This window comes from Myotis nattereri (genome assembly GCF_964212035.1).
Source record: "Myotis nattereri genome assembly, chromosome: 3".
NCBI lineage: Eukaryota > Metazoa > Chordata > Mammalia > Chiroptera > Vespertilionidae > Myotis > Myotis nattereri.
In genome coordinates, this window is record NC_138077.1 from 126,154,489 (window position 1) to 126,181,305 (window position 26,817).

General features: G+C 42.0%; 1 protein-coding gene across 1 annotated transcript in view; it reads right to left on the reverse strand.

The window, feature by feature from the left end:
• The window catches only part of F13A1 (coagulation factor XIII A chain), a 188,057-nt gene extending 166,448 nt beyond the window's left edge, over positions 1 to 21,609 (reverse strand). The window contains exons 1-2 of the mRNA XM_081087925.1: positions 21,536 to 21,609; positions 19,564 to 19,710 (exon numbers count right to left, since the gene is read on the reverse strand). Coding sequence (XP_080944051.1) covers positions 19,564 to 19,693 — 130 coding nt within the window. The 5' untranslated portion in view covers positions 19,694 to 19,710; positions 21,536 to 21,609. The remainder of the gene's footprint in view (positions 1 to 19,563; positions 19,711 to 21,535) is intronic.
• Positions 21,610 to 26,817: the final 5,208 nt, after the last annotated feature.

A 26,817-nucleotide genomic window follows, 5' to 3' on the forward strand; every position in this document is an offset into this window, starting at 1 on the left:
TGGTAACCACAAACAAAAAACCTATAAAAGACACACAGAAATAGAAAAATGGAATAAAAACATAACACTAGAAAATATAATCAAATCATAAGAGAAGAGAGCAAGAAGGAATGGAGAAGAACTACAAAAACAAGCAGGAAATAGTTAACAAAATGGCAGTAAGCATGTTATTTCAATAAGCATTTTAAGTGTCAATGGACAAGATGTGCCAATCAAAAAGCATAAAGTGTCTGAATAGATACAAAAAAAAAAAGACCCATACACATGCTGCCTACAAAAGATTCATTTCTGATCTAAAGACACAAACTTTAAATGAAGGGATGGGAAAAGATGTTTAATGCACATGGGAGTGCAAAGCAAGCTTGGGTAGCAATATTTACATTAGACAAAATGGAGTTTAAAACAAAGACTGTAACAAGAGACATAAAAGGGCATTACATAATGATAAAGGGATCAATCCAACAAGAGAGTATAATACTTGTAAACATCTATGCACCCAACATAGGCACACATAAATACATATAGCAAATATTAATAGACATAAAGGGAGATATTGGTAGTAATACAGTAATAGTAAGGGACTTTAACATCCCAATTACATCAATAGGTAGGTCATCCAGACCAAAAATAAGTAAGGAAATATTGGCCTTAAACAATACATTAGACCAGCTTGATTTAATAAATATATACAGAAACTTCAATCACAAAACAGCAGAACATACATTCTTTTCAAGTGCTCAAGGAACATTCTCCAGTATAAATCACATATTATGCTACAAAACAAGTCTCAATAAATTTAAGAAGATTGAAATCATATCAAACATAATATTTTTTAACCATAAGGGTATGAAACTAGAAAGCAATTAAAAGAATAAGACAGGGAGAAAAATATCAAATACATTGAGGCTGAACAATATGCTACTAAAAACAACAACAACAAAAAACAGTGGTTCAACTTAGAAATCAAGAGGAAATAAAAAAGTACCTTGAGCCGAAACCGGTTTGGCTCAGTGGATAGAGCGTCGGCCTGTGGACTGAAAGGTCCCAAGTTCGATTCCGGTCAAGGGCATGTACCTGGGTTGCGGGCATATCCCCAGTGGGAGATGTGCAGGAGGCAGCTGATCGATGTTTCTCTCTCATCGATGTTTCTAACTCTCTATCTCTCTCCTTTCCTCTCTGTAAAAAATCAATAAAATATATTTTTTAAAAAAAAGTACTTTGAGACCAATGAAAACAAAAACATAAGTTTCCAAAATCATTGGGACACAGCAAAAGCAGTTCTAAGAGGTAAATTTATAGTGACACAGGCCTACCTCAGGAAACAAGAAAAATCTCAAATAAATCATCTAAGCTCAAATCTATAAGAACTAGAAAAAGATAGTAGAAGAATGAACATAACAAAGATAAGAAAAAAATAAATAAAGTAAATACTAAAATAGAAAATAAATGAAACAATAGAAAGGGATTGCAAAATGACAGCAGAAGCTGAGTAACTGGAAGCTACACTAACATACTCCCAGGAACTACAATTGGAATTAGAACTAAAACACAGGAAAACCATCCTATCTAATAATAGACAAACATGGTAATTGACCATACCTTCGCTATGCCTCCCATTGGCTAATTGGCGTGATATGCAAATTAACTGCCAACAAAGATGGCGGCTAATTTGCACACCGCAGGCAGAACCGCTGGGCCTCCCCACCTGGGGCTGGCGGCAGCCCAATCTCCAGCTGCTGGCCGCGCCCCAGAGCAAGATCCTGGCCTGCTGTGTGTGGGGCGGGGCGGGCAGGGCGGGTGGCAGCAAGATCCCCAGCTGCTGCCTGCCCCAGGGCGGGATCCAGGCCTGCCGTGTGTGACCTGGGGAGACGGGGCAGACACTGCGGAATTGGGCGTGCCATCTGCCACCAGGGGAGCGGGCCTAAGCCAGCAGGTGGTTATCTCCCGAGGGGTCCCAGACTGTGAGAGGGCACAGGTTGGGCTGAGGGACCCCTCCCCCCTGCCAGTGCACAAATTTTTGTGCACCGGGCTTCTAGTCCTGAATATTCAACCAAAGACTAGTTGGAGAGAACCAAAGATGGAAAGAAGAGACTGCAGAGAGACTGGTAGGAAGTGCTGAGGTATGTAAGGGCTAGCTGGGCTCCTCTTGGAAACAATGACTCTAAATGACACACTGGATCAGATGGATTTAATTGACATTTATAGAACATTTCACCCAAAGTTGCAGAATATACATTCTTCTCAAGTGCACATGGATCTTTCACAAACATAGAACACATATTAGGACATTAAATAAGTCTCTACAAGTTCAAGAAGATTGAAATTATATCAAGAATCTTTTCAGATCACAATGGAATGAAATTAGAAATCAACCACAGTAAAAACACACAAAAACATTAAAAAACATGGAGCACAAAAAGCATGTTATTAAACAACTAGAGGCCTGGTGCATGACATTTGTGCACTTGGAGGGGGGGGGGGGTTCCCTCAGCTAGGCCTGAGCCCTCTCACAGTCCGGGAGCCCTCAGGGGATGTCCGACTGTCATGAAGGCAGGAGAGGCTCCCACCACAGCTGCACTCTCCAGTGTGAACCTGGCTTTTGGCTGAGTGGTGCTCCCCTTATGGGAGCACACTGACCACCAAGGGGCAGCTCCCGCATTGAACATTTGCCTTCTGGTGGCCAGCGCATGTCATAGTTACCAGTTGTTCAACTGTTCAGTCGATTTGCACATTAGCCTTTTATTATATAGGATGAATGGGTTACCAAGGAGATCAAGTAATAAATGAGACAAATGAAAATGAACAAACAACAACCTCAAACCTCTGGGACACAGCAAAAGCAGTCCTGAGAGGGAAGTTCCTAGCACTACAGGTCTACCTCAAAAACAAGAAAAATTAATAATAAACTATTTAATCCTACAACTGAAAGAATTAGAAAAACAAGAAAAGCCTAGAATAAGTAGAAGGAAGGAAATAATAAAGATTAGAGCAGAAATAAATGACATAGAGACTAAAAACAATGAAAAAATTAATGAAACCAAGAGCTAATTTTCTTTGAAAAGATAAATAAGATAGATGAACCTTTAACCAGACTCATCAAGAAACAAAGAGAGAGGACCAAATAAATAAAATCAGAAACAATAGTAGTGAAATAACAACTGACACCACAGCAATACAAAGGATTGTAATAAAATACTATACAGTGGGGCCTTGACTTACGAGTTTAATTAGTTCCAAGACCGAGCTCATTAAGGAGCTCGTTGAGGAACTCGTTAACTCAAATTACTCTATCAACTCAATGCAAAAAATCGGCCGAGAGACAGCTGGTATCTCAAAAAACTCATTAGTCGGGACACTCGTAAGTCAAGGCCCCACTGTAAATAACTACATACCAACAAGCTGGACACTGTGGATGAAATGGACAAATTCCTAGAGAAATGCAATCTTCCAAAACTGAATCAGGAAGAATCAGAAAACCTGAATAGGCCCATAATAACTGATGAAATAGAAGCAGTAATTAAAAACAAACAAACAAAAAACTCCCAGCAAATAAAAGCCCTGTCCTGGGTGGCTTCATAGGGGAGTTTTACCAAACATTCAAAGAACTAACACCTATCCTCCTCAAACTACTCCAAAAAATCCAAGAGGAGGGACCACTTCCAAGATCTTTTTATGAGGCCAGTATTATCCTAATAACAAAACCAGATAAAGGCACTACAAAGAAAGAGAATTACAGACCAATATCCCTGATGAACATACATGCTAAAATCCTCAACATAATATTAGCAAATGGCATCCAGCAATATATTAAAGAGTCATATACCAAAACCAAGTGTTATTTATTCCAGGAATGCAAGGCTGATACAATATTTGCAAATCAATAAATGTTATACATTACATAAACATATTTAAAGACAAAAATCACATAATCATATCCATAGACACAGAAAAAAACATTGGATAAAATCCAACACCCATTTGTGATAAAAACTGTCAGCAAAGTGGAAATAGAGGGATCATACCTCAACACAATAAAAGCCATATATGACAAACCTATAGCCAACATCATATTCAATGGGCAAAAACTAAAAACCATCTCCCCTAAGAACAGGAAGAAGACAGGGATGTTCACTTTCAACACTCTTACTCAACATAGTACTGGAAGTGCTAGCCACAGTGATTAGACAAGAAGGAGAAATGAAAGACATCCAAAATGGAAAGGAGGAAGCAAAACTCTCATTATTTGCAGATGACATGATATCGCACATAGAAAACCCCAAAGACCACCAAAAACTACTAGATTTAATAAATGAATTTGGCAATGTAGCAGGATGCAAAATTAACATCCAGAAATAGATGGCATTTTTATATGCCAATAATGAATTCTCAGAAAAAGAAACTAAACAATTCCATTTACCATTGAAACAAAATAATTAAGATACTTAGGAATAAACTTAACCAAGGAGGCAAAAGATTTGTACTTGGAAAACTACAGGATGTAGAAAAAAAAGATAGAGGAAGATATAAACAAGTGGAAGAATATACTGTGTTCATGGATTGGTAGAATTAACATCATTAAAATGACCATACTACCTAAATCAATCTATATATTTAATGCAATCCATATTAAAATAACAATAGCATATTTCACAGCTCTAGACCAAATACTCCAAAAATTTATATGGAACCAAAAAAGACACCAAATAGCAGCAGCAATCTTGAGAACGAAAAATAAAGTTGAGGGATCACAATATCAGATTTAAAGTTATACTACAAAGCCACTGCAGTAAATACAGCCTGGTAAAAGAACAGGCATATAGATAAATGGAACAGAACAGAGACCCCAGGAATTGACCCAAGCTGTTATGCTCAATTAATATTTAACAAAGCAGCCCTAACCGTTTTGTCTCAGTGGATAGAGCATTGGTCTGTGGACCGAAACATCTCAGGTTCGATTCTGGTCAAAAGTATGTACCTTGGTTGCAGGCACATCCCCAGGGGGAGGTGTGCAGGAGGCAGATGATCAATGTTTCTCTCTCATTGATGTTTCTAACTCTCTATCCCTCTCCCTTCCTCTCTGTAAAAAAATCAATAAAATATATTTAAAAAAATATTTGACAAAGCAGGCAAGAGCATACAATGGAGTCAAGAGAGTCTCTTCAAGAAATGGTGTTGGGAAAATTGGACAGATACATGCAAAAAATGAAACTAGACCACCAACTCACACCATACACAAAAATAAACTAAAAAGGAATAAAAGACTTAAATGCAAGTCACAAAACCATAAAAATCCTACAAGAAACCACAGGCAGCAAAATCTCAGCTATTTCTCGTAGCAATATGTTTGAGGACACATCTTCTAGGGCAAAGGGAACTAAGGAGAAAATAAACGCATGGGACTACATTAAACTGAAAAACTTCTGAACAGCAAAGGAAACTATCAACAAAATGAAAAGGGAGCCCAATGTTTGTGAGAACATATTCAGCAATGATACATCTGATAAAAGGTTAATATCTAAAATGCATAAGGACCTCATACAACTTAACAAAAGGAAGACAAATAATCCAATTTAAAAATGGGCAAAGGACATAAATAGACACTTCTCCGAAGTGGACATACCTTTCACCTTTCAAAATGGCTATCATCAACAAATCAACAAATGACAAGTGTTGGCGAGGATGTGGAGAAAAGGTAACCCTAATACACTACTGGTGGGAAAGCAGACAGGTGCAGACATTATGGAAAGCAGTATGGAGTTTCCTCAAAAAATTAAATGTGGAACTGCCATTTGACCCGGTGATCCCACTTCTAGGAATATATCCTAAGAAACCCAAAACACCAATCAGAAAGAATGTATGCACCCCTATTTTCACAGCAGTACAATTTACAATAGCTAAGATCTGGAAACAGCCCAAGTGCCCATTAGTAAATGAGTGGGAAAAAAAAGCTGTGGTACATATATACCATGGAATACTATGCAGCAGTAAAAAAGAAGAATCTCTTACCCTTGAGACAGCATAGAGCAGTGGTTCTCAACCTGTGGGTCGCGACCCTTTTGGGGGTCAAATGACCCTTTCACAGGGGTCACCTAAGACCATCGGAAAACACATATATAATTACATATTGTTTTTGTGATTAATCACTATGCTTTAATTATGTTCAATTTGTAACAATGAAAATACATCCTGCATATCAGATATTTACATTACGATTCATAACAGTAGCAAAATTACAGTTATGAAGTAGCAACAAAAATAATTTTATGGTTGGGGGTCACCACAACATGAGGAACTGTATTAAAGGGTCGTGGCATTAGGAAGGTTGAGAACCACTGGCATAGAGGGACCTGGAGAGTATTAGGCTAAGGCAGTCAGAGAAAGACAAGTATCACATGATCTCACTCATATGTGGAACCTAATGAACAAAATAAACTGATGAAGAAAATAGATCCAGAGACATAGAAACATGGAACAGACTTTTGAATCTCAGAGGGAAGGCAGGGGTGGGTGTGTGGTTGGTAAGAGATCAACCAAAGAACTTGTATGCATATATGTATAACCCATGGACACAGACAATAGGGTGATGAAAGGGGTGTGGGGTGGGGGCAGGCTAGAAGGGGTCAATGGGGCAAAATAAAAGACATATGTAATAATTTCAGCAATAAAGATTTTAAAAACTAAAAGAATAAATGTTTTTAGAAAAAATAAATAAATATAAAACAACAGAAGAGATCAAGGAAACTAAGAGCTGGTTCTTTGAAACAAACAAACAAAATGATAAACTGTTAGCCAGGCTTATAAAACAAACAAACAAACAAACAAACAAACAAACAAACAAAAAAGTGGGAGGGCAAAAATAAATAAAACCAGAAATGAAAGAGGAGAAGTGACACTGACACCAGGAAAATACAAAAGATCATAAAAGATACTATGATCAATTATACACCAATAAATTGGACAACCTAGAAGAAATAGATAAATTTCTATCAATATACAATCTTCTGAGTCTGAATCAGGAGGAAACAGAAAATCTGAACAGATCAATAACTACTAACTAAAGTTAGTATTCTCAAAGTTTTCTGAAGTATTCCAAAAAATTGAGGAAAATGGAATACTTCCAAACTCCCTCTGCAAGGCCAGCATTACCCTGATACCAAAAGCAGACAAAGGCAATATATATAAAAAAAAGAAAAATTACAGGTCAATATCCCTGATGAACATAGATGCAAAATACTCTATAAAACATTAGCAAAGTGATTTTGCCAGTACATTAAAAAGATCATACACCATGATCAATCTAGATTTATTCCAGAGATGCAAGATGGTTCAATATTCACATTCAATGTGATACACCACATCAACAAAAATAAAATATTCAAAACACATGATCATCTCAATATATGCAGAAAAAGATTTGACAAAATTCAACATTCATTTATAATGAAAATGCTCAATATTTGGACATGGAGGAAATGTATCTTTACATAATCAAGGTCATATATGACAAACCCCACAGCTAACATCATACTCAATGCTGAAAAAATTGGAAGCTTTTTCTCTAAGATAAGGAATAAAAACAGAATGCCCACTCTTATCACTTTTATTTAATACAGTATTGGAAGTCTTAAACGTAGCGATCAGATAAGAAAAAGAAATAAAAGCTATCCAACTGGAAAGGAAGAAGTAAAACTGTCATGTATTCAAAAAAATTGAAGAGGAAAGAACGCTTCCAAACTCATTGTGCAAGGCCAGCACTACCCAGATACTAAAACCAGACAAAGACAATATAAAAAATAAAATATATATATATAGGTCAATTTCTCTGTAATTATCAATATTCCAGGTCAATCATCCATTTCTTGTAGGTTGTCCAATTTGTTGGTGTATGATTGATCATAGCACTCTCTTATGATCCTTTATATTTCTCTGGTATCAGTTGTCATTTCTCCTCTTTCATTTCTGAAGATGACATGATACTACATATAGAAATCCTAGATTCATCCAAAGAACTATTATTAACTAATAAATAAATTCAGTAAAGTTGAAAGATACAAAATTAATATACAGAAACCTGTTGCATTCCTGTACATTAATAACAAAGTATCAGAAAGAGAAATATAAAAAATAATCTCATTTACAACTGCCTCAAAAAGGAATGTTTAACCAAGCAGTTGAAAGAACTGTACTCTGAAAAGTATAAGACTTTGATGAAAGAAATTGAAGAAGACACAAATAAATGGAATAATATATCATACTCATTGATGGGAAGAACTAATATTGTTCAATGCAATATCTATGAAATACAAATTTTCACATTTCTAGAACAAATAATTGTAAAATTTGTTATAGAACCACAAAAGATTCCAAATAGCCAAAGCAATCTTGAGAAAGAAGGAACCAGTTGAAAGTATGTTACCTGATTGCAAACTATATTACAAAATTACAGTAATCAAAAGAGCATGGTATAGGCACAAAAACAGATGTATAGATCAATGGAACAGAATAGAGAGCCCAGAAATAAAGCCACACTTATATGATCAAGTAATTTATAACAAAAGAGGCAAAAATATACTATGGGGAAAAGACAGTCTCTTAAAAAATTGTGCTGGGAAAATTGGAGAGCTACATGCAGAAAAATGAAACTGGACCATTTTCTTATGTTATGTACAAAAATAAATACAAAATGGATTGTAGATTTAAATGTAAAACCATAATTCCTAGAAGAAAATAAAGGCAATCGACATCAGTCTTAGCAATAATTTTTTAGGGTATGTCTCCCCAAGCAAGGGCAACAGAAGCAAAAATAAACAAATGGAACTTCATTAAACTAAAAAGCTTATGCACAGCAAAGAAAACATCAACAAAACAAAAAGACAACCACCCTGTCCGGTGTGGCTCAGATGGTTGTGGTCCCTTACACCAGGAGGTTGCCAGTTCGATTCCCAGTCAGGGCATATGCCAGAATTGTGGCTCCATTCCTGGTAGGGGGTTTATGGAGGGCAGCAGATTGATGTTGCACTTTCACAGAGATGTTTCTGTCTCTCTCCCTTTCCCTTACTCTCTCTCTAAAAATCAATAAACTATTCTTTAAAATAATAATAATGATAATAATAATAATAATAATAATAATAAACCTATGGAAGAAGATATGCGCAAATAATATATTCTATAAGGAGGTAGTATCCGAAATATATTTAAAAACTCAACTCAAAATAAAACAACAATAATCTAACTAAAATGAGCAGTGGTCCAGAATAGACAATTCTCCAAAGAAGACATTCAGATGGCCAACAGGCATATGTAGAAAAGATGCATGACATCACTAACCATCAGGGAAATGCAAATCCAAACCACAATGAGTTATCACCTCACACAGTCAGAATGACTATTATAAGAAAGACAACAAAGAGCAAGTGTTGGTGATGATGTGAAGAAAAGGGAAGCCACAGACACTGTTGGTGGGACTGTAACTGGTGCAGCCACTATGAAAAAAAGTACGGAGGTTCCTCAAAAAAATTAAAATAGAACTACCAAATGATCCAGCAATTCCACTTCTGACAATTTATCCAAAGAAAAAAAATACTAATTTGAAAAGATAGATGTACTCCTGTGTTCATTTCAGCTTTATTTACAATAGCCAAGATATGGAAGCAACCTAAGTGTCTATCTACAGATCTATAGATGAATAGATTAAGAAGATAATATATATATATATATATATATATATATATATATATATATATATATATATATATAATGGAATATTACTCAGACATAAAAAGAATAAAATATTGCCATTTGTAACAACATGAATGGACCTAGAGGGTATTATGGTGATTGGTTTAAGTCAGACAGAAGGATAAATACTGTAAGATTTCACTTACATGTACATGTGAAGTTAAAAAAGCAAAACAAATGAACAAACAAAGCAAAATAGAAACAAACTCAGAGACACAAAGACAAACTGATGTTGACAGAGGGGAGGGGAGTGCGGGTATCTGTGAAAAGGTGAATGGCATTAAGAGGTACAAAGTTCCAGTTATAAAATAAGTAAGTCATGGGTATATAATGCACATAGAGAATATAGCCATTAATGTCATAAAGACTTCTGCAGATGGTTACTAGACTTATCGTGATGATCACTTTGTATGATATCAAATATCAAATCACTATCTTGAAACTAATATAATATTGTATGTCAACTATACAGTGGGGCCTTGACTTACAAGTGTCCCGACTAACGAGTTTTTCAAGATACGAGCCGTCTCTCGGCTGATTTTTTGCTTTGAGTTGCGAGCTAAAATTCAGGTTACGAGCTAGCTTCAGATACCCCACCACTAGTTAGCCACTAGTTAGCGCAGCGAACGTCACAGTGAACACCACATCAGCGTAGCATCACGTGTCTCACTCGTTCACTTTTTGATTTGACATACGAGTAATTTGAGTTATGAGCTCCGTCATGGAACTAATTAAACTCGTAAGTCAAGGCCCCACTGTACTTTAATTAAGATAAAGGAAAGAAAGAGCTGGAGAATCATAAATGTCCCAGTTTAAAAGGACCTTAGGAACCAACTTGCCTGCCTCTCTTTTTTTGGACTATGTTTTTAGTAATGTTTCTTTTTCAAACAGTCTAAATATCTTAATTCCTCAGAAGTAGAGTTTAATTAGCTCTTTATTCTTCAGCAACAATGGGAAAAATATACTGATATTTTAGCCTCACAGAATCTCAGAGAGCAAAAGTACTTTGTAGACCATCTGGTAGACCTGCTATATACTACATAAAATATCTCCATGAAAGCCCTAATAATTAGGCCTCCATCTGAACAGGGAACCTACCATCTCACATAAAAAACAGTTCATTTTTTTAAAAAAAATTATTTTTATTGTTGCAAGTATTATAGATGTCCCCAGTTCATTTTTTTTTAACAAATCTAATTATCTGAAAAATCCTCTTAATATGAACTGACATTTGCTTCCTTGTATGTTTTTAACCATGGATCCTGGTTCTGACTTCTGGATAAATATAGAATACATTTTATTCATTTCATCTGGCACTCCAAGTTTAAAGACCACTGTAAGGTTTCCTCTAAGTAAAGCATTCTTCATATCTTTATTTCTTAAGAAATAATTTCCATATCTTTTACTCATTACTCTGTTCTGGAATATATATTCCATTTTATAAATTTATCTCCTGTGGTATTTTCCCTGGAATTAAATATATTCTATTTTTTTTCTTTATTGCTCAATCCCTCCTCACCCCTGCCTCCCCCATTACTCCCAGAGCTGTCAGCCTGCTCTCCATGAGTCTGTGTCTATTTTGCTTGTTAACTCAGTTTGTTCATTAGATTCCACATATGAGTGAAATCATATGGTACTTGTCTTTCTCTGACTGGCTTATTTCACTCATGGACATGGACAACAGTGTGGTAATTGTGCGGGGGAAGGGAGAAGGTGGAAGAGAGTATAGAGGGGATAAATGGTGATGGAAAAAATTAAATTAAATTTAAAAATAAATAAATAATACATTACTCTAGCTCTGGTTTTCTAAATGAAAAACAGTGAGACCACTACATCTGTCAAAAGAAATAGTATGTTTCTACTAGTTCAGGCCAAGCTATCATTAGTGTTTTGAATACTCTTATATTGTTGATTAACATTAAGCATTTGGTGAAGCAAAAGCCTTAAAAGGACATTATGATGTAGTTTTTACCAGTAGTGGATTAAAATTCATTCCAGACTCATACAAGCCAGTTAATTACATTGCTATTTAGCCACATCTATTTATGCAATTGTGTTCTCTGTTCTAGCTCACTTTTAAGGCCTTACATGCACTAATATTGAATTCCATTGTATTAAATTTGGTTAATTGTTCCAAGTTCTTAAGATAATTTGAGACCCTAAGTATATATTCAATGTATTTAATATCCTTTCTAACTTCCTGTCCTCCAGGCGTGTTATAAGTGTACTATTTTATATTGGCATTCAAGACATGAATATAAATGCTGATTATGTCATGACCTAAATAATACAACCACAGTGGTAGACACTAAAAAGTGAACAGATAGCTCTGATATGTGTCATGAATACTCTGATAAAGGAAGTACAGGATATCGGGTGAGGGAGGTTTCTAGGAGGTATAGGACAGCCGCTAACCCAGATTAGAGGGGGTTAAGAAAGCTTTCTGGAAGAAGTGAGGCATAAGCAATGGTCAGAAAGATGAGCAAGTTATGCAGGTAGAAAGAGGTGGGGAGAAGAATATTTCAGGGAGAGAGGAGAATGAGTGAAGACTGAAGCAAGAGGGCACTTGGTTTACTTAAAAATTTGAAAGATGATTGGTTGTCTGAAGCATGGTAGTGGGATCACAATGGCAGAGTAGGCAGGAGCTGCTCCCACAAGCCCTGTAGACTTCGTTAGGAGTTTGCACTATTGTGATCTAGGGAAGAATCTGAAGTTGCAAACTGTCATGATTATACACATTTAAAGTACATCTGGTGGCAGCCTGGAAAAGGGATTGGATGATGACAGGTTGGAGGCAGAAGGTCAGCTGGGAGGCTGTTGCAGCATTCCAGGTGAGGGATGGGCAAGTCTAGTCTGCCTGTAGAGTGCTCTGGTCCTGCAGTACTGCCAGGATTTGCCTCACTTCTTCCCATGCCCATCCCCATGATAATATGCCCCTGAGGAATGAGCAGGTTAGCTTACTGCCTTGGCTTCCCAAGCAGCTCTGCCTACATGGAAACATAAAGCAGGAGAGAGAAATTCAAATATATTTTTGGTATGTACTTCTCACTGGCTCTAATTCTCACTGCAGACTTTCCAGTTCTGCACCTGAGTCTAGTGAACCTGCTAATGTAGTGCCTCAGTCCATCCCTGAGGTAGTGCGGGAAAGGGCTAGTTCCATGGGATATTGATACGTATTGGGATAAGTAAGCGTTCCATGGTCGTTAAAGCAGTTTGGGAAATGCTGGACTCTTGTGGGCTTTATGGGAGGCTTTAACATGCTAATATACATTGCAAATGTCCTACCAATACAATGTTTTCCAAATCTAAATGACCATGCAAACTATTTTGTGGAGTAGTTTGCAGAACATGTTTTGGGAGGTGCTTCACTATTTACTAATTTATGCAACCTCAAAAAAGTTGTTTAATGTTTTTGAGCCTAGTTTTCTTATATTTAAAAAGGCAACAAAGTATCTCATAGGGCTGATGGGTGGAGGGGGGCAAAGTGGGCAAATGGGAGACATTTGTAATATTGTCAACAACAAAAAATTTATCGAGTGAAAAACATGTTGTAAAGTGCTCCAACACAGTGTCGGGCAACAAGTAAATTATCGACAATTTTTATCATGTAGTTATTGTTATTATTCGGAGACAGAATAGCATAGTGGATAAGAGTGTGGATTCTGGAGCCAGACTTCCTGGACTTAAATCCCAACTCTGACATTTACTGTCTTTGTGATTTTGGACAAGTTGTATAAACTTCCTGCGCCTCAGTTTTCTCATCTGAAAAATGGCCGTAGTGTGGGGACTAAAGCATAAAATGTTTTCTGAGCACACAGACTTCCTTTTCTTTTCCCGAACGTCTATAGGTAGATGGAATAATTTTCTCCTTTCAATGCCTCAGGAAGAAAGAAAAAAATCACAAGAAATCACATTGCTCCTTTAAATAGGGGAAAAACAAATGCAATGGTAAATAAAATTTCTCTATATAATCTCTTAACAATTACTAAGATCATTTAAGCTAAGGAAAACATTTGATTTAAAAATAAAGACTAAACTATGAAAGCTTAAAAGCTACACTGAGAAGTCAAGAGTTTAAAGAAACAATGTCCTAGCCTGTAGCGGAGCTTAGAAGACACACAGTTTATTCTCTAGAAGGAGAAGGACGTGGCGACCAGGCTGCCCTTCCTCCAGTGCCATCCCCTAAGAGGTCTATACACTTGCTAGGGTTTGCCCCAGCGTTGGGCAATGAGCTGACGTACCCAACACCGCTGATTAAACAACACTTCTTTCATTGCCCTGGACTCCAGAGTCTGGAGAGTCATCCAGGGATCAAGTCAAACATAGGTTTACAAATATCATAGTTTTTTCCTATTGTTCATTTTTCTTAGTATTGCCCCTTCCCATGGAGGAGGTACTCGATATACATTTGTTAAGCTGGCATATTGATTTTTGCTTTGTGTATTGCTTAACAAAATGTAGTTTAAACCAAAAGAGCCATCTCATCATCCAAGCTCCATTTGCCACAAACAGGAAATTAATTTGCTTCTCCCTGTCCAAGCCAAGTTCCTGGCAAAATGGGGCAACTCATTGCTAAGTTACTTTTTTGTTTTTTAGAGAAATATTATAGCTGGGAACTTGGCAGCTCACTCTTTCAAAGTGACAGCTTTCAAAAAGTCTACCTACCACAATTTAGCCTAATTTTAAATACATCAGAAAATGGATTGTTAAAAAATAATCTCTCCCCATGAGCCAGCTGCCTCCCTGTCCCCCTATCCTTTCCCTAATATGTAAAAAGTGGATTATATTCTCCTTTGGTTATACAAATGTTCTTCCAAAAATGATTATACCTGTCACAGATGGAATCTTGAAATAAGTTAAATGTTTAGGTTCATATCTTCGGAATTCCCGAGTGAATTGAACTCTCCCTGTAATCTTTTTAATATTATTACCAAATGATAGGCATACATACTGCCCATGAGGAAGATGGTCTGTTCATTGTGAGAACTACAAAATAAAGGTTTTTCCCTCATATTTCTTTTGGATCGCCGTTAAAGTATCATTAACTAGACTGATTAAAAACATTTTCTTAATCAGCTTGCTTTTTAACTGTTGCTATTAAAAATGTCCTGTACCTAGAATGTATAAGAAATGCTCAGCTGCTTAAAGGAAGCTAGAATAAGAGAAATGAGGCTAACATTTTCCCCAGGGGCTAACAGCCTCTAATCAATTTCTTTCTACCCCAAAGTATCTCAACAGCCTCTAATTATCTCCTCTCCAGTTTCTCCTCACCATGACCTTTCCCTTTATAAAACACTAGTGGCCCGGTGCATGGAATTCATGCCTGGGGGGGGGGCTGTCCCTCAGCCCACCCTGCACCCCCTCCAATCTGGAACCTGTCAGACAACCCTCTCGCAATCTGGGTCTGCTGGCTCCTAACCACTCACCTGCCTGCCTGCCTGATCGCCCCTAACCACTCTGCCTGCCAGCCTGATCACCCCCAACTGCCCCCCACCAGCCTGATCACCCCCAGCTGCACCCCCCTGCTGGCCTGCTTTACCCCATCTGGTCCCCCCTGCTGGCCTGCTTGCCCCCTTCTGATACCCACCTGCTGGCCTGCTTGGCCCCAACTGATACCCCCCTGCTGTCCTGCTCACCCCCAACTACCCCCCATGATGGCCTGATTGCCCCCTAACTTCCCTCCCCCTGCTGGCCTGCTTACCCCCAACTGCACCCCCTCGCTGGCCTACTCGCCCCCAACTGGCCCCCACTGCTGGCCTGTTTGCCCACAACTTCCTCCACCACCAGCCAGATCACCCTCAACAGCCTTCCCTTCCTGACCTGATTGCCCCTAACCACCTCTGCCTTGGCCCTGCCACTATGGCTTTGTCTGGGTGGTGGCCACAGAGCCAGTTGGGGGCAACCAAGGAAGCCAAGCCTCCGCCTCCTGCCTACTCTCCGGCCAGCTCCATGGCTGTGGCCGGCGCTGTCATCTTTGTCGCATTAATTTGCATATTCCCTCCTTATTGGCTCTGGGTGCCGCCATCTTTACTGTGAAGTGATGGTTAATTTGCATATCACTCTTTTATTAGATAGGATAATTCTGATTATGCCATTCCATTATTTAGAATCCTTTGCAAGCAGGAGGAAACGTAAGGTCTTCAAAGCCTGTCACGGTGTGATGCCTGCCTATTTGTCCCAGGCTCATCTTCCCTCTCTTGTCCTCATTACTTGACAAATACTGTTCCCTCTGCTATAAATAGAATCCCATGCACTTGTCTACCTGGAACACTCCTATTCATCTCTCTCACCCTCCTTTCCTCTCCACTGACACTAGTAGTCATTCTTTTAACTTGTTTCATCGACCAGAAGGAGCGATGCTTGAGAACAGGGACTGTTTTACGCATCATTGTGACGCCAGAGGGTGGGTGTAGCTCCTGACACATAGGTGGTCATCACTGAGTGGTTTTCCTCAAACCAAACGAGAGGATGAGCTGCTTCTATGCGGCATCATTCCTTAGTCATGCTGTGAATGCTTTTCTTATTCTTTCAGTCACCTTGAATCCAGAGAGGTTTACTCTGCGCAAAGGGCAGATTGATAATTAACCAGTTAACTAGTTGATTTAGTTCTGGCTTGGAGTAGTGGGAGGGAAGAAATTCTCAGAAAGACACATGACCTCATTAAGGTAATAAATACTAGATTCTGCCTGCATTTGGTTTTTAAAAATAGATCTAGACTTGCTTTCCAGTTGGAATTCAGTGCATTAGACCTGTCAAATTAGTGTTATGTTTACTCCTGCAAATGATCACCTATTGTTAATAATACAGAGTCAAACCAGCCCAAGAATATAAGGTTATGATCCTGAACATTACATCTAATGCTAAAATAACCTTTGAGACAAGAAGGTTATGGAGTGATTTTTCAGAAACACCAGCAGTGCATACAGAGCAGTCTATTAGGAATAGATGCAAATTTCAACAATCTAAGGAGATTTTCACATACTTTTCTCAGCTATAACTGAGTTCAAAGGGGGACATTAAGGATCCTTAGAAACACAAAGGATATCAAACACTGACTGACCCCACTTCCAAGGTTCCATTGTCACCTCAAATATTTCAATTTTTCTTAAATATTGTGCTGTTGTATGGGAGGAAACTTACTTAAGTTTATACATTTGAGTTATAGGCTAAATAATTCTTAGCCAAATAATTATGCAAGCTGTGAATTAAAGGTATTATATCCATTCAGTATATAATTTATACATTGACTGCCATAGGATTATTAAAAATCTGCCATCTCCTTCCCCTACCCCCACCCCGCCCTTTCTCCTCTTGCTTGTCTGCCTTTGTCAGTCAATACACAAGAGCAGCTTGCTTAAGGGACACTTTAGAAAAAAGTTTCCATTGAAATAAATGAGGAGAGAGAGAGTCTGATTTAGGGCTTTGTGTGCCTGGAGCCAAAGTCATGGTCAGACAGGGAGTCAGGGAGATACAAGTCCTCTTGGAGCCACTAATGCCACTGGGTGAACTGCAAGGAGATGGCATTTCTAACACATGGCGTTTAGACACATGGGGAGAAATGGATATATTTATTGCCAGAAAACCCTTTTAGCATAGTTAAACAGAAATTTGAAATGCAAAAGATAACTAGGAGATAGATTTACTTGGTCAGATGATCTATATGCTGTTATTTTTTTCTGCCTTACTCATCTGGGACTTATTATTCTGCTTTGTGGGTTCAGAGACCCTACCCTCATAGCATGTAGCACTTAGCTCATCTGTGTGAGAAATAGTAAGTGGGTGCATGTTTATGAAATCTGGAAGCTGTTACTAATAATAGGATTATAATGACTCCAGGGCTGCTGAGTCATTCAATTCTCAAGCCATCAACTGTTCATTCTACAAACAGTCTTTGCGAACTCACACTCCTATGCCAGGGTCTGTAAAACTATCCCAGAATGTCACTTGGTTGTGGACATATGACTACCAAGCAAGTAAGGACAGATTTTTTCAAAATAATTTAGTTCAAAATAATTCTCACCTCTGTCTCCAAAAATAAATAAACAAAAAAAAAAATAAAAACCAGTAAAACAGGATTCTTTAAAAATTGACCTCTACGCTCAAGTTCTCTGACAGTTTTGATTCCTCACTGACAACATATTGTTCAAATTTCAGATATACAGGAGAGTAGGCTGTACATATTCCCCCTAGGAACCGTGCAGAGCGTGATAACTGACATTCTAAACCAGTGAGCATTTATTGGTCATGCGCTGTGGGCCAGGGACTCTCACAGGCACTGGCCATTTGATCCTCATGACAACTGTGAAGTTGCTTCCATTTGCTGATGGAAACACTGTGGTTGGGGCACTTACATGACTTTGCCCTGAGTCCCAGGGCAGCAAGGGGCAGCTGGGGAACAGGAACTTCCCTCACTGCCTCTGTGAGGCTCACAGTCCTCAGCGGTGGGTCCGAGCCTCCCCCCTCTGTTCTCTGCCACTTCCTCCAGCACCCTGCCCCGGGGCCCACGGGCTTCTCTGCCAGAAGGGAATTGTGCTAGAAAACTGAATCCATCAAGGTAACCTGCTTGATAATTTGGCATCAGCACATTTTCCAACTTATTTGCCTTAAAAAAAAAAAAAAAAAAAGACTCCTGCTCTGGGCAGTGAAGGAGTTGAACATCAATTTCTAGCTTTGGCCTCCATTTCCTAACCTATAACCTGGGGGCTTAGATGAGCTGAGCAGCAGTCCTTTGAAACTCAGTTCTGTGTCTCTAATGGTGCAGATTTAGAGAGTGTGGCCCCTCGCTGGCAGACAGAGCCCACAACCAGAAGTTTACAAGTTTGGCACGGTTCCTCTACCCAGCTAAAGATGCCCTCTGTTCTGTAAGACCCTCCTCCAAATTTGGATGGTACCTGATAGATGGTACTGAATATCTCTCTGTTTTCACAGTTGGATATCAAATCATCTGGACATGAGGGTGGCACAGTCAGGTGGTGTCTGACCTTCTGGACTATGGAAATGACCACTGTGCTTCCTTTGCTTTCAACTGCTGGGCTCTTTCTGAGGAGGCGGCTTAACCACACAGCCCCCGGGTGGCCGTGGGTGTTTATACCCCCAAGTGGAACCAGACACAGAGCACCGTCAGGAGGAAAAGTGGGTCTTGGTACATGCGTGCTACTGACAAAAAGTGCTCCCTGCTGGATGCCATTCAGGAACAAGGGTCTGAATGTCCCTGCCTGGCCCAAGAGAATGGTGTCTGTGCCACCAAACCACCAGTGGCACCTGGGCCCTGTCACAGCTGACAGGGCTGAGGGGAGGTCAGCTGCTGGCTGCTGCTCCCAGAGCAGGTCCCTAGGGATCCGCGGGGCCAGAGCAGGGAAAGCAGCTTGCCTCGCCTGCCCTCCGGGCTGCTCTGGAGAGAAATAGAGGACTTCCATCTCCATTACTGTCAGGCTGGCTCTCTCGCCAGCTCTGAAATTCACAGCAGTGGATGGAGGAGGGAGGAGGGAGGGGGAGAAGGAAGGTAGCACAAGCCAGACAATCAAAACAGCAACAGTATTTGGGAGTGGAAACTTCCAGCTAGAGAACATTCTTAAAAACAGAGTGGTAAGGCTGGAAGAGAGCATTACTGTGCCCTCGCTTCCTAGGGGTGCCGTCCCTGAGATTACAAAGCTATTAAGTGGCAGAATTGGGACAAGAACGAGGTCTTCAGTGATTTGACCACTCAGACGAGGATTTTGGAGGCCTTTCTTTAAAACAGAGATGTTCTGTGGGAGACAGAGGGTGCTGAGCCAGCGCCTGTGGGGGGAGGGCCAGGCGGTGTGCCTGGGGCAGAGGGGCCGGTACCTTGCAGGTTGACACCTCGGGGCACCAGGCCCAGCAGCTCCTCAGTGGGGGGGTTGTTCTCTTCAGCATTGGAGTTGTTGAGGGGGACAGCTCTCCTGCCTCCAAAGGCGGGCCTGGGGGTCTCCGTCATTTTCAGTTTCTCGAATCCTTGGGGGGAGGGGGGGGGAAGGACACACAGAAAAGGAATAGGAAGCCAGTTACATCTGACACAAGGATTAAAAACAGAGACGCAGACGTAACTCTGTGATAGCACTTGAGCAGCACATTTTGGGTTTCACATAAATAACAACTGAGAAGTGGCAGTGATGGGTCGTCTAACGATGGAGTAGAGTTCCCCGAGGATCTCGGGGAGATTTGTCAAAGCATACGGAAAGCAGAAGAAAGGGGGCTGATGTGAAGAAAGGAAAAATGTAACAGGTTTGGGGAGCAAGGTTTTTTCCTCTTGCCCCTAAAGCAATATTTTGTAAGAAACGTAAGGCATGTTTGTAAGAAATGTTCACTGTCTTGTGCATGTACACAGGCCCACTTCGTATAGACTTTGAAGAATAAACTCAGACAGCCGTGTGCAGGTAAGTGGCGTCTTCCCAAGCATTCGTGTTTGCAATTTAATTCAACCCATGGTTATTGAGGGTCCCCCACGTGCCAGGCTGTGGTCTGGGCACTCGGGATGCCTCAGGGGATAAGACAGAAGGATTCTTGCCTTGGGGAGCTTTTGGTCTAGTGGCGGTTAGGGTCCCGCACAACAAAATTTGGAAGTAAACTGGGCAGGGTGTGAGAAAGTGGCACCTGCTTTGGCTCCAAGATCACAAGGAATAGAATATGGGAGATGGAGAGTTTGGGCAAGAGAGAGGGAGGCACCAGTGCAATCGTAGATAGGGCTGTAAAGAGTCCATTCTCTAGTTTACTTGGTCAGCGGTGCGGGCAATGCCCTCGCTCCAAGCCTGCTCCCCTTCCGTTGGAGTGTGTGCAGGCAGAGAGCCAGTGTAGACGCCACACCTTACTGCCAGTGCCCAAAAAGTACTTGTTGATCAGCTGACCAAATGAAGGGAGACCTTGTTTCTGGCCCCAGTGAAGCGTCCCTTCATCACCTGGATTACACAATCATGACTCCTGGTGATTTGGCTATTTTGAAAAAAACAGGCACACCCTCCAAAGATGAGGAGCCACTGTCACAGAGGCAACTAGAGGAGACTGTTCCAGAACATGATGAGTAAAGGCAACACAGCCGGAAACAAGAGAATCACTTCTAAGGTGCTTGGTCTCGGAAGGAGACAGCACTGTTTGGAAGTATAAGGTCGGAACAGGCAGCCATAAATACCTGCAGGCATATTTACAGTCAGTTTCTAGTGAACGAGGGAGGCAGGGAGAGAGGCGAGAGAAGGCAGGAAACAGCAGACCTCTGGTGGGAAATAGCAAGAAGGGGAGGCTGGGGGTCCCTGAGGGAGGGGAGGGCTTAGAGGAGCACAGCACAGAACTATGCAACTATGCAGTACCAACTGAGAGAGAGAACCCCTAAAGCAGAGACCTGAGCGCCTGTGCAGGTGGACAGAAGCATCCCCTTCTTCCAGGTCTGGGGGAGGGGAAGGTGCTCAAGTTCAGCTCCCACATGGCGACACAGCCCTACTTCCTCCTCCCTCCAACCTTCTGTGTCCCTTCTTCTTAGCCTGCTCCCCTGAGGAAGACCCCAACCCCCCATTCCCATTGGGTGGCCTTCTTAGCAAGCAGTGCCTTCAAGAAAGCTTCAGGGGGTACCCGAGAGAAGTCCCGCTCAGAAGGCCAGGTAAGTGCGGAGCTAGGGGCCAAGAACGGGCAATGGCTCAAGTGGGGCTGCCTCAGACTCCAGCCCCTTGCACTCCCAGCAGCCCCCTGAGGGACTCAGCTTGGGCGGGGGGTGGGGGGTGGACACAGTAGGCCCTGGGGAGCCTCTGGGTGCGGGGCTAAGCCTATGCTGGCCAGAGGGCCGGCTGCTTACCTGCGGTCCCCTCCTGAGGTGTCCTAGCACAGGCTGGCTCTGTGTGTCTCTAGGGTACTTCCTCAAAAGGACACAGGAAGAAACGACAAGAAAGTTGGCTCTTAAATAACTTCCTAACAGCTCCCTCCCTTCTCCCCAGTCCCACAGGGTTTCTCCTCCCCTTCTGACAGCTGGAGCAAGTGAGTGGCTTCTTCAGGACTTTCTATTTACTCTGCCATTCTGCTCTGTTCTTCTGGCAGGCACCCCTCCTACCGCCCAGCACCCTGTGACCCCCAGTTTCCCAGCCCACTTCTCCCCACCAGGCCCACCTCCAGTTGTGCCGCCCCCTCCTCACTTGGTGGCCAGGAGGATCAGCTAATGACCCTGCAGTGCCAGCCTGACTCCGTCCCCTTCCCTTAGGTCAGCCTCAGGGAAGGGTCTGGATTTTGCCATCCAGGCAGGTGGGGCTTGGCAGACAGGAGGGTCTGCACTTCAGCAGACAGGTCACAGACCGCTGTGACCACACGTAAAGCAAGAGCCCAGGTCCTTCTTGTATAAATAAAGCTGAGGGACATGGCCTATGTTCTTGAACCATCCACGGAGCCACAGCCAACACCGAACCACACACTTCCCGTAGGAGGGCATGCCCAGGCAGAGGGAAAGTGAGTAAATACTTTTAAAAGGGCCACAAAAATTAGAAAATAACACTTTTTTTTTTTTTTGGAAAACCACTTTGGTTTATCTTCAACTAATTGGGAAAAAAATAAATTTTCTTCTAAAATTTTCCATATTTTTTTCTGAGTCTTTGTATCTCTAAATACTCCTATTTTAAGTCATGGCTATTTCTAACCCTCTTTTTACTGCTTCCAAATTTCTAACCCTGACCTTGGTCTAATTTCATAGGGAGAGAAAAGGAAAGATGCCATTTTGTTAGGCATTCTCTCAATTTTCTGCTGCCAAATCTATGAACTTATCTGCAACCCCATACATCTTTCCCCTCTTTCTTATTACTACAGTGGGATGGATTCCCACCCCCCTTTTCCATGGCCAGGCGAGCCTTGTCCCCTTTGCTGTGCTCCAGGCCCCTTCTTCTCCAGGCCTTGCTGCCTGTCCAGCCATTCTCCCTCCTGCAGCCTTCGCTCTTGCCCTTCAGCAGCTGCTTCCCAGCAGCACGTGCACAGCTTCACGTCAAGACTCTTCTGTAATTTTGAAACTCTTCTTCATCCACATCCACCCAGCTATTATTCTCCTCTCTCTCCTCCTCTTTATTGCAAGCTTCTGCCACGCGGCTTCTGCCCATCATTCTACTGAAGCTGCAGTTAAATGGCCTCCACTAAGTCCAAAGGACAGGATTCCATGTTCACGTACTTAACCTTCAAACACACTGAACTCCGCTGCCCACTCTTGTTGTGTCGGTCTTCTCCCCTGGTGTCAGAGACACTGAACTCTCTGGGGTGTCCTCAGAGCTGCGCAAGCTCCCCTGGTCATCTCAGCAACTCCCATGTCTTCAATTTCCATCTGTGTCCTGACACCTAAATCTAGGTCTTTAGCCATGATTTTTTTTACAAAATGCCAAACTGCCTACCAGCCATCTTTACTTGACATGTCACAATAACTCACATTCATCATATCTAAAATGAGATGTGTCATTTTCCCTGCAAACCTGGCTCATCCCAGGAGTCCCCTATATCCGTGGTCGGCAAACTGCGGCTCGCGAGCCACATGCAGCTCTTTGGCCCCTTGAGTTTGACTCTTCCTAAGCCTTAGGAGTACCCTAATTAAGTTAATAACAATGTACCTACCTATATAGTTTAAGTTTAAAAAATTTGGCTCTCACAAGAAATTTCAATCGTTGTACTGTTGATATTTGGCTCTGTTGACTAATGAGTTTGCTGACCACTGCTCTATATCAATGAATGCCATCACCCTGCAACCAGTTGCCTAGCCAAACATGTAGCATCATTGTTGACCCTCCCTTCTTGTCCTCTCAACCCCCAAATCCAAACCTTCAACAAGTATTTTCTACTTTACTTCTTAAACATCTCTTAATATACCGTTACCCCTTTTAATCCATTCTCCACAAGGCAGTCAGAATGAGCTTTGTGGAACTTAAATCTAAAATCAAATACTTTGAACAAAGCCTTTATGTTGCTATTTCTCTTTGCTTTTACTAAAAATTCCAAGCATCAGCTGACAAGTCCTACACAGTCTAGGCCTTGCTTTACTCTGCAGCCCCATCTCTCTCACTCTCTCTGGCACCCCCACCTCCACCTACACCCTGTTCACCCCATTCTATGCTCCAGCTGCAATGAACTTACCTTGTGCCTCTTCTCTCCCCTCCTCTCACCATGAGACTGTTTCTTATTCACCCTCCAGATCTCAACTTAAGTTGCTCAGATGCCCTGCAAGGAGCTTGCCTGGTGATGTGCTCCTCACACTATAGGGGATTTTTGGTTTCCTGGGCTGCCCTTTCACTAGACTAGAGAGTAGAAAATCCAACCAGAGCTCCCCAAGAAGATACTGCAGGCCATTCGATTACTTAGAGCCCATCCTTCCCATATTCTTTGCAGCATAGTAGAGAAAAGCCCTAGGGAAAGTGTCACCACAAACATCAAGCCTGGGTGTGCTGGATCCTGCCAACCCTGGCCCACCCATGTGGGGTTGGGAAGAGTGGTCAGCCTCACACCCTCCAGATTAGGTTGCTCAGCTGCCAGGTCCCCCTGGGATTCCTGGCCATGTTGAGAATTGCAGGACAGGCTTGTCACCCTCACAGCCTCCACCCCAGTGTCACTCTTGGCCCACGACTTGCTGATTATTGTGACACATGCTGGTTAACTTCCTAACTCTTCCAAACTACTAACCCAGAAGCCTTAAAAGTGCAAAGGCTTTACTTGTGCCTAACAAATAGTGTCAATCAGAGAGAGTCTGAGTGTGCCAAGCCCTAGCATGTGCTTGAAGACCATCCATGTTACAGAACCCTTCTTCACCGTCCTGTGACTTAGAAATCAGAACAAAGTTTGCTGGCCGTGTGATGAACCTTGGGCTGTGCCAGGAAATATGACTTTTGCAGAAGCACTAAGGTCTGTAGTGTCTTTTATCTCTGAATGTCCCTTGCCTGGCACAGAGGTGGCACAATGTAGGTATTTAAGAAATATAGCAGGTAGGGTCCCACCAGGAAAATACAAACCATTTTAGGTATTTTTGTGAGGAAAGAGGGAATTTCACATGGGTGATAGAAGAGACAAGAAGGCAAACAAGGGAAGCTGAGTCAACTCAGCCATTAGCAGCAGCACAGGGAGTTCGGTGTCATCACAGCATGGGGCTGGGGTTATGTGGCAAGGACTGGGATCGTCTGAGATTCAGTTATTACATGAATCACTGTCTGAGGTCAAAAGGAGGGAAGAGTGATCCTAGCTTGCCTTCCCCTCCGTTGTCTCGCATTTGCTGTGCTCATCTACAATCACTTGACAATAGAGTTGGGAAACACAGCCTGCACAGTTGGCACCACCACACCTATACTGGAGGGGGGTGTCCCCAAACCACCCCCACATTCAACGATTCACAAGGGGGATCCACCAGGCTGTCATCCTTACAGCTATGATTTATTTCAGTGAAAAGATACAAGTCAACATCAGCAAAGGGAAGAAGCACATGGGACAGAGACAGGAGGAAGCCCGGCACACATTTTCAAGAGTCCCCTCCCATTGGAGTCACACAGGACACGCGCAACTCCCCCAGCAGAGGTGTGACATGTGTGAAATGTTGTCTGCCAGGGATATCCTTAGAGACACCGAGCCCAGGATTTCATTTGAGGTTGGTCACATAGGCACGTGCCAAACACCACGCTCTCTGAAGGGAAGCAGGTGGCCAGTGTTCACCATAAGCCACACTGTCTGTGCAAACCGTGTAAGCGCAGAACCATGCTATCAGTTAGGAATCGGAGGAATGACTCCTGAAACCCAAGTTCCTAGACACCGGCCAGGGGCCAGCCTTGCAAGGAGGCCTTTCTCAGGGGAGCAGGGCCATGTCTGCTGGGCTGACTCCTTTCTGCACACTCTCCTCACCCTGACCCGTGACCGTGGAGCAGAGGAAAGGAAGGAGTGGACCTCAGAGCAAGAGCTCCAGGTCTGGCACCTCAAACAATGGATCTTTCCTCACAGCCCCGCCAGACATGCTTTTGGGCCACAGCAATGTCCTAGAGCAAAAGGACACTCCAGAAGAAGGTCCCTGGGGTCATGCAGCTCCTTCCCCCACTTTCCCTGACTCACAGACTCAGCATGGAACCTCTGAGGAGACTGTTCTCTCTGAGTGCATAGCCCTGGCACACCTTCTCACTTTTCTGCTACCGAAGGGACAATAATACTAATGTCCTATGGATTGAAACTTGAAGATAGCCGCAATTTACACATTATCGCCTGCTCAGGGTCAGGGCAAGAATGCCTAAGGAGCACTCAGGAGTCCTGGCTCCTGTCAGAATCACCCAGCAACCTTTGGGGGTGATATGTGACAGAAAACACGTAGGAAGAGGGACCTACATTGCTTTACTCTGACTTTAATTTTGAGCTTTTAGTTCTAAGGTAGGGGTCCTCTTCTCTCTAGACAAAGCACTTTCTCCTTCTTGCCAATATTCAGGAAGCAGACAGTATTTGCTCAGGGGATGACTTTTCCAGCAAACTATTTGATTTACATGCAAAACTTCACATCCCAAACAAAAAGAAAGAAAACAAACAGAACCCAGTTGTGTCTGGCTCCTGCTGTGTTTTTCCACCAGGATTTTGTTGGTTACAGATGTAGATGCAGGAGGTTGAGTGGATATAAATAACAATCGGCCTGGCATGCAGGTGTTAAACCCTCTGATATAAATGACCAAAATCCATCTCTTGGGAAGCCCTTCTCCTCCATGCCTTTGAGCCTTACGACTTTGGGGGAAACTTTCCACTCCAGAAGGAGGTGGGGTAGGTTGAGGATGGGAGGGAGCTGGGCAAAATGTTTGTAATCACGTTCTGGCTGCAGTAGAGAGCAGTTGGTGAAGGACAGTGGCCCTCTGCCTTCCTTCACATCTTCAGAAAAGCTCAGGGGAGTTCTCATGAAGTCTGACAATGACACACAAAGCCCAGGAAGGAAGTTATAAAGCACCAGCACAGCCGCCACACAATGAAACGGGGGTCCAAGAGAGGACCTTTCCTCCCTCTTCTCCTGTTAGGAGAGATATAATCCATGCCAGTGACAGCTCCAGATGGCAGGCGCCTCTGCTTGCTTCAGCTCCCTGGGCACGGCCGCCCCTTGCTGGTGCCCTGCCATCA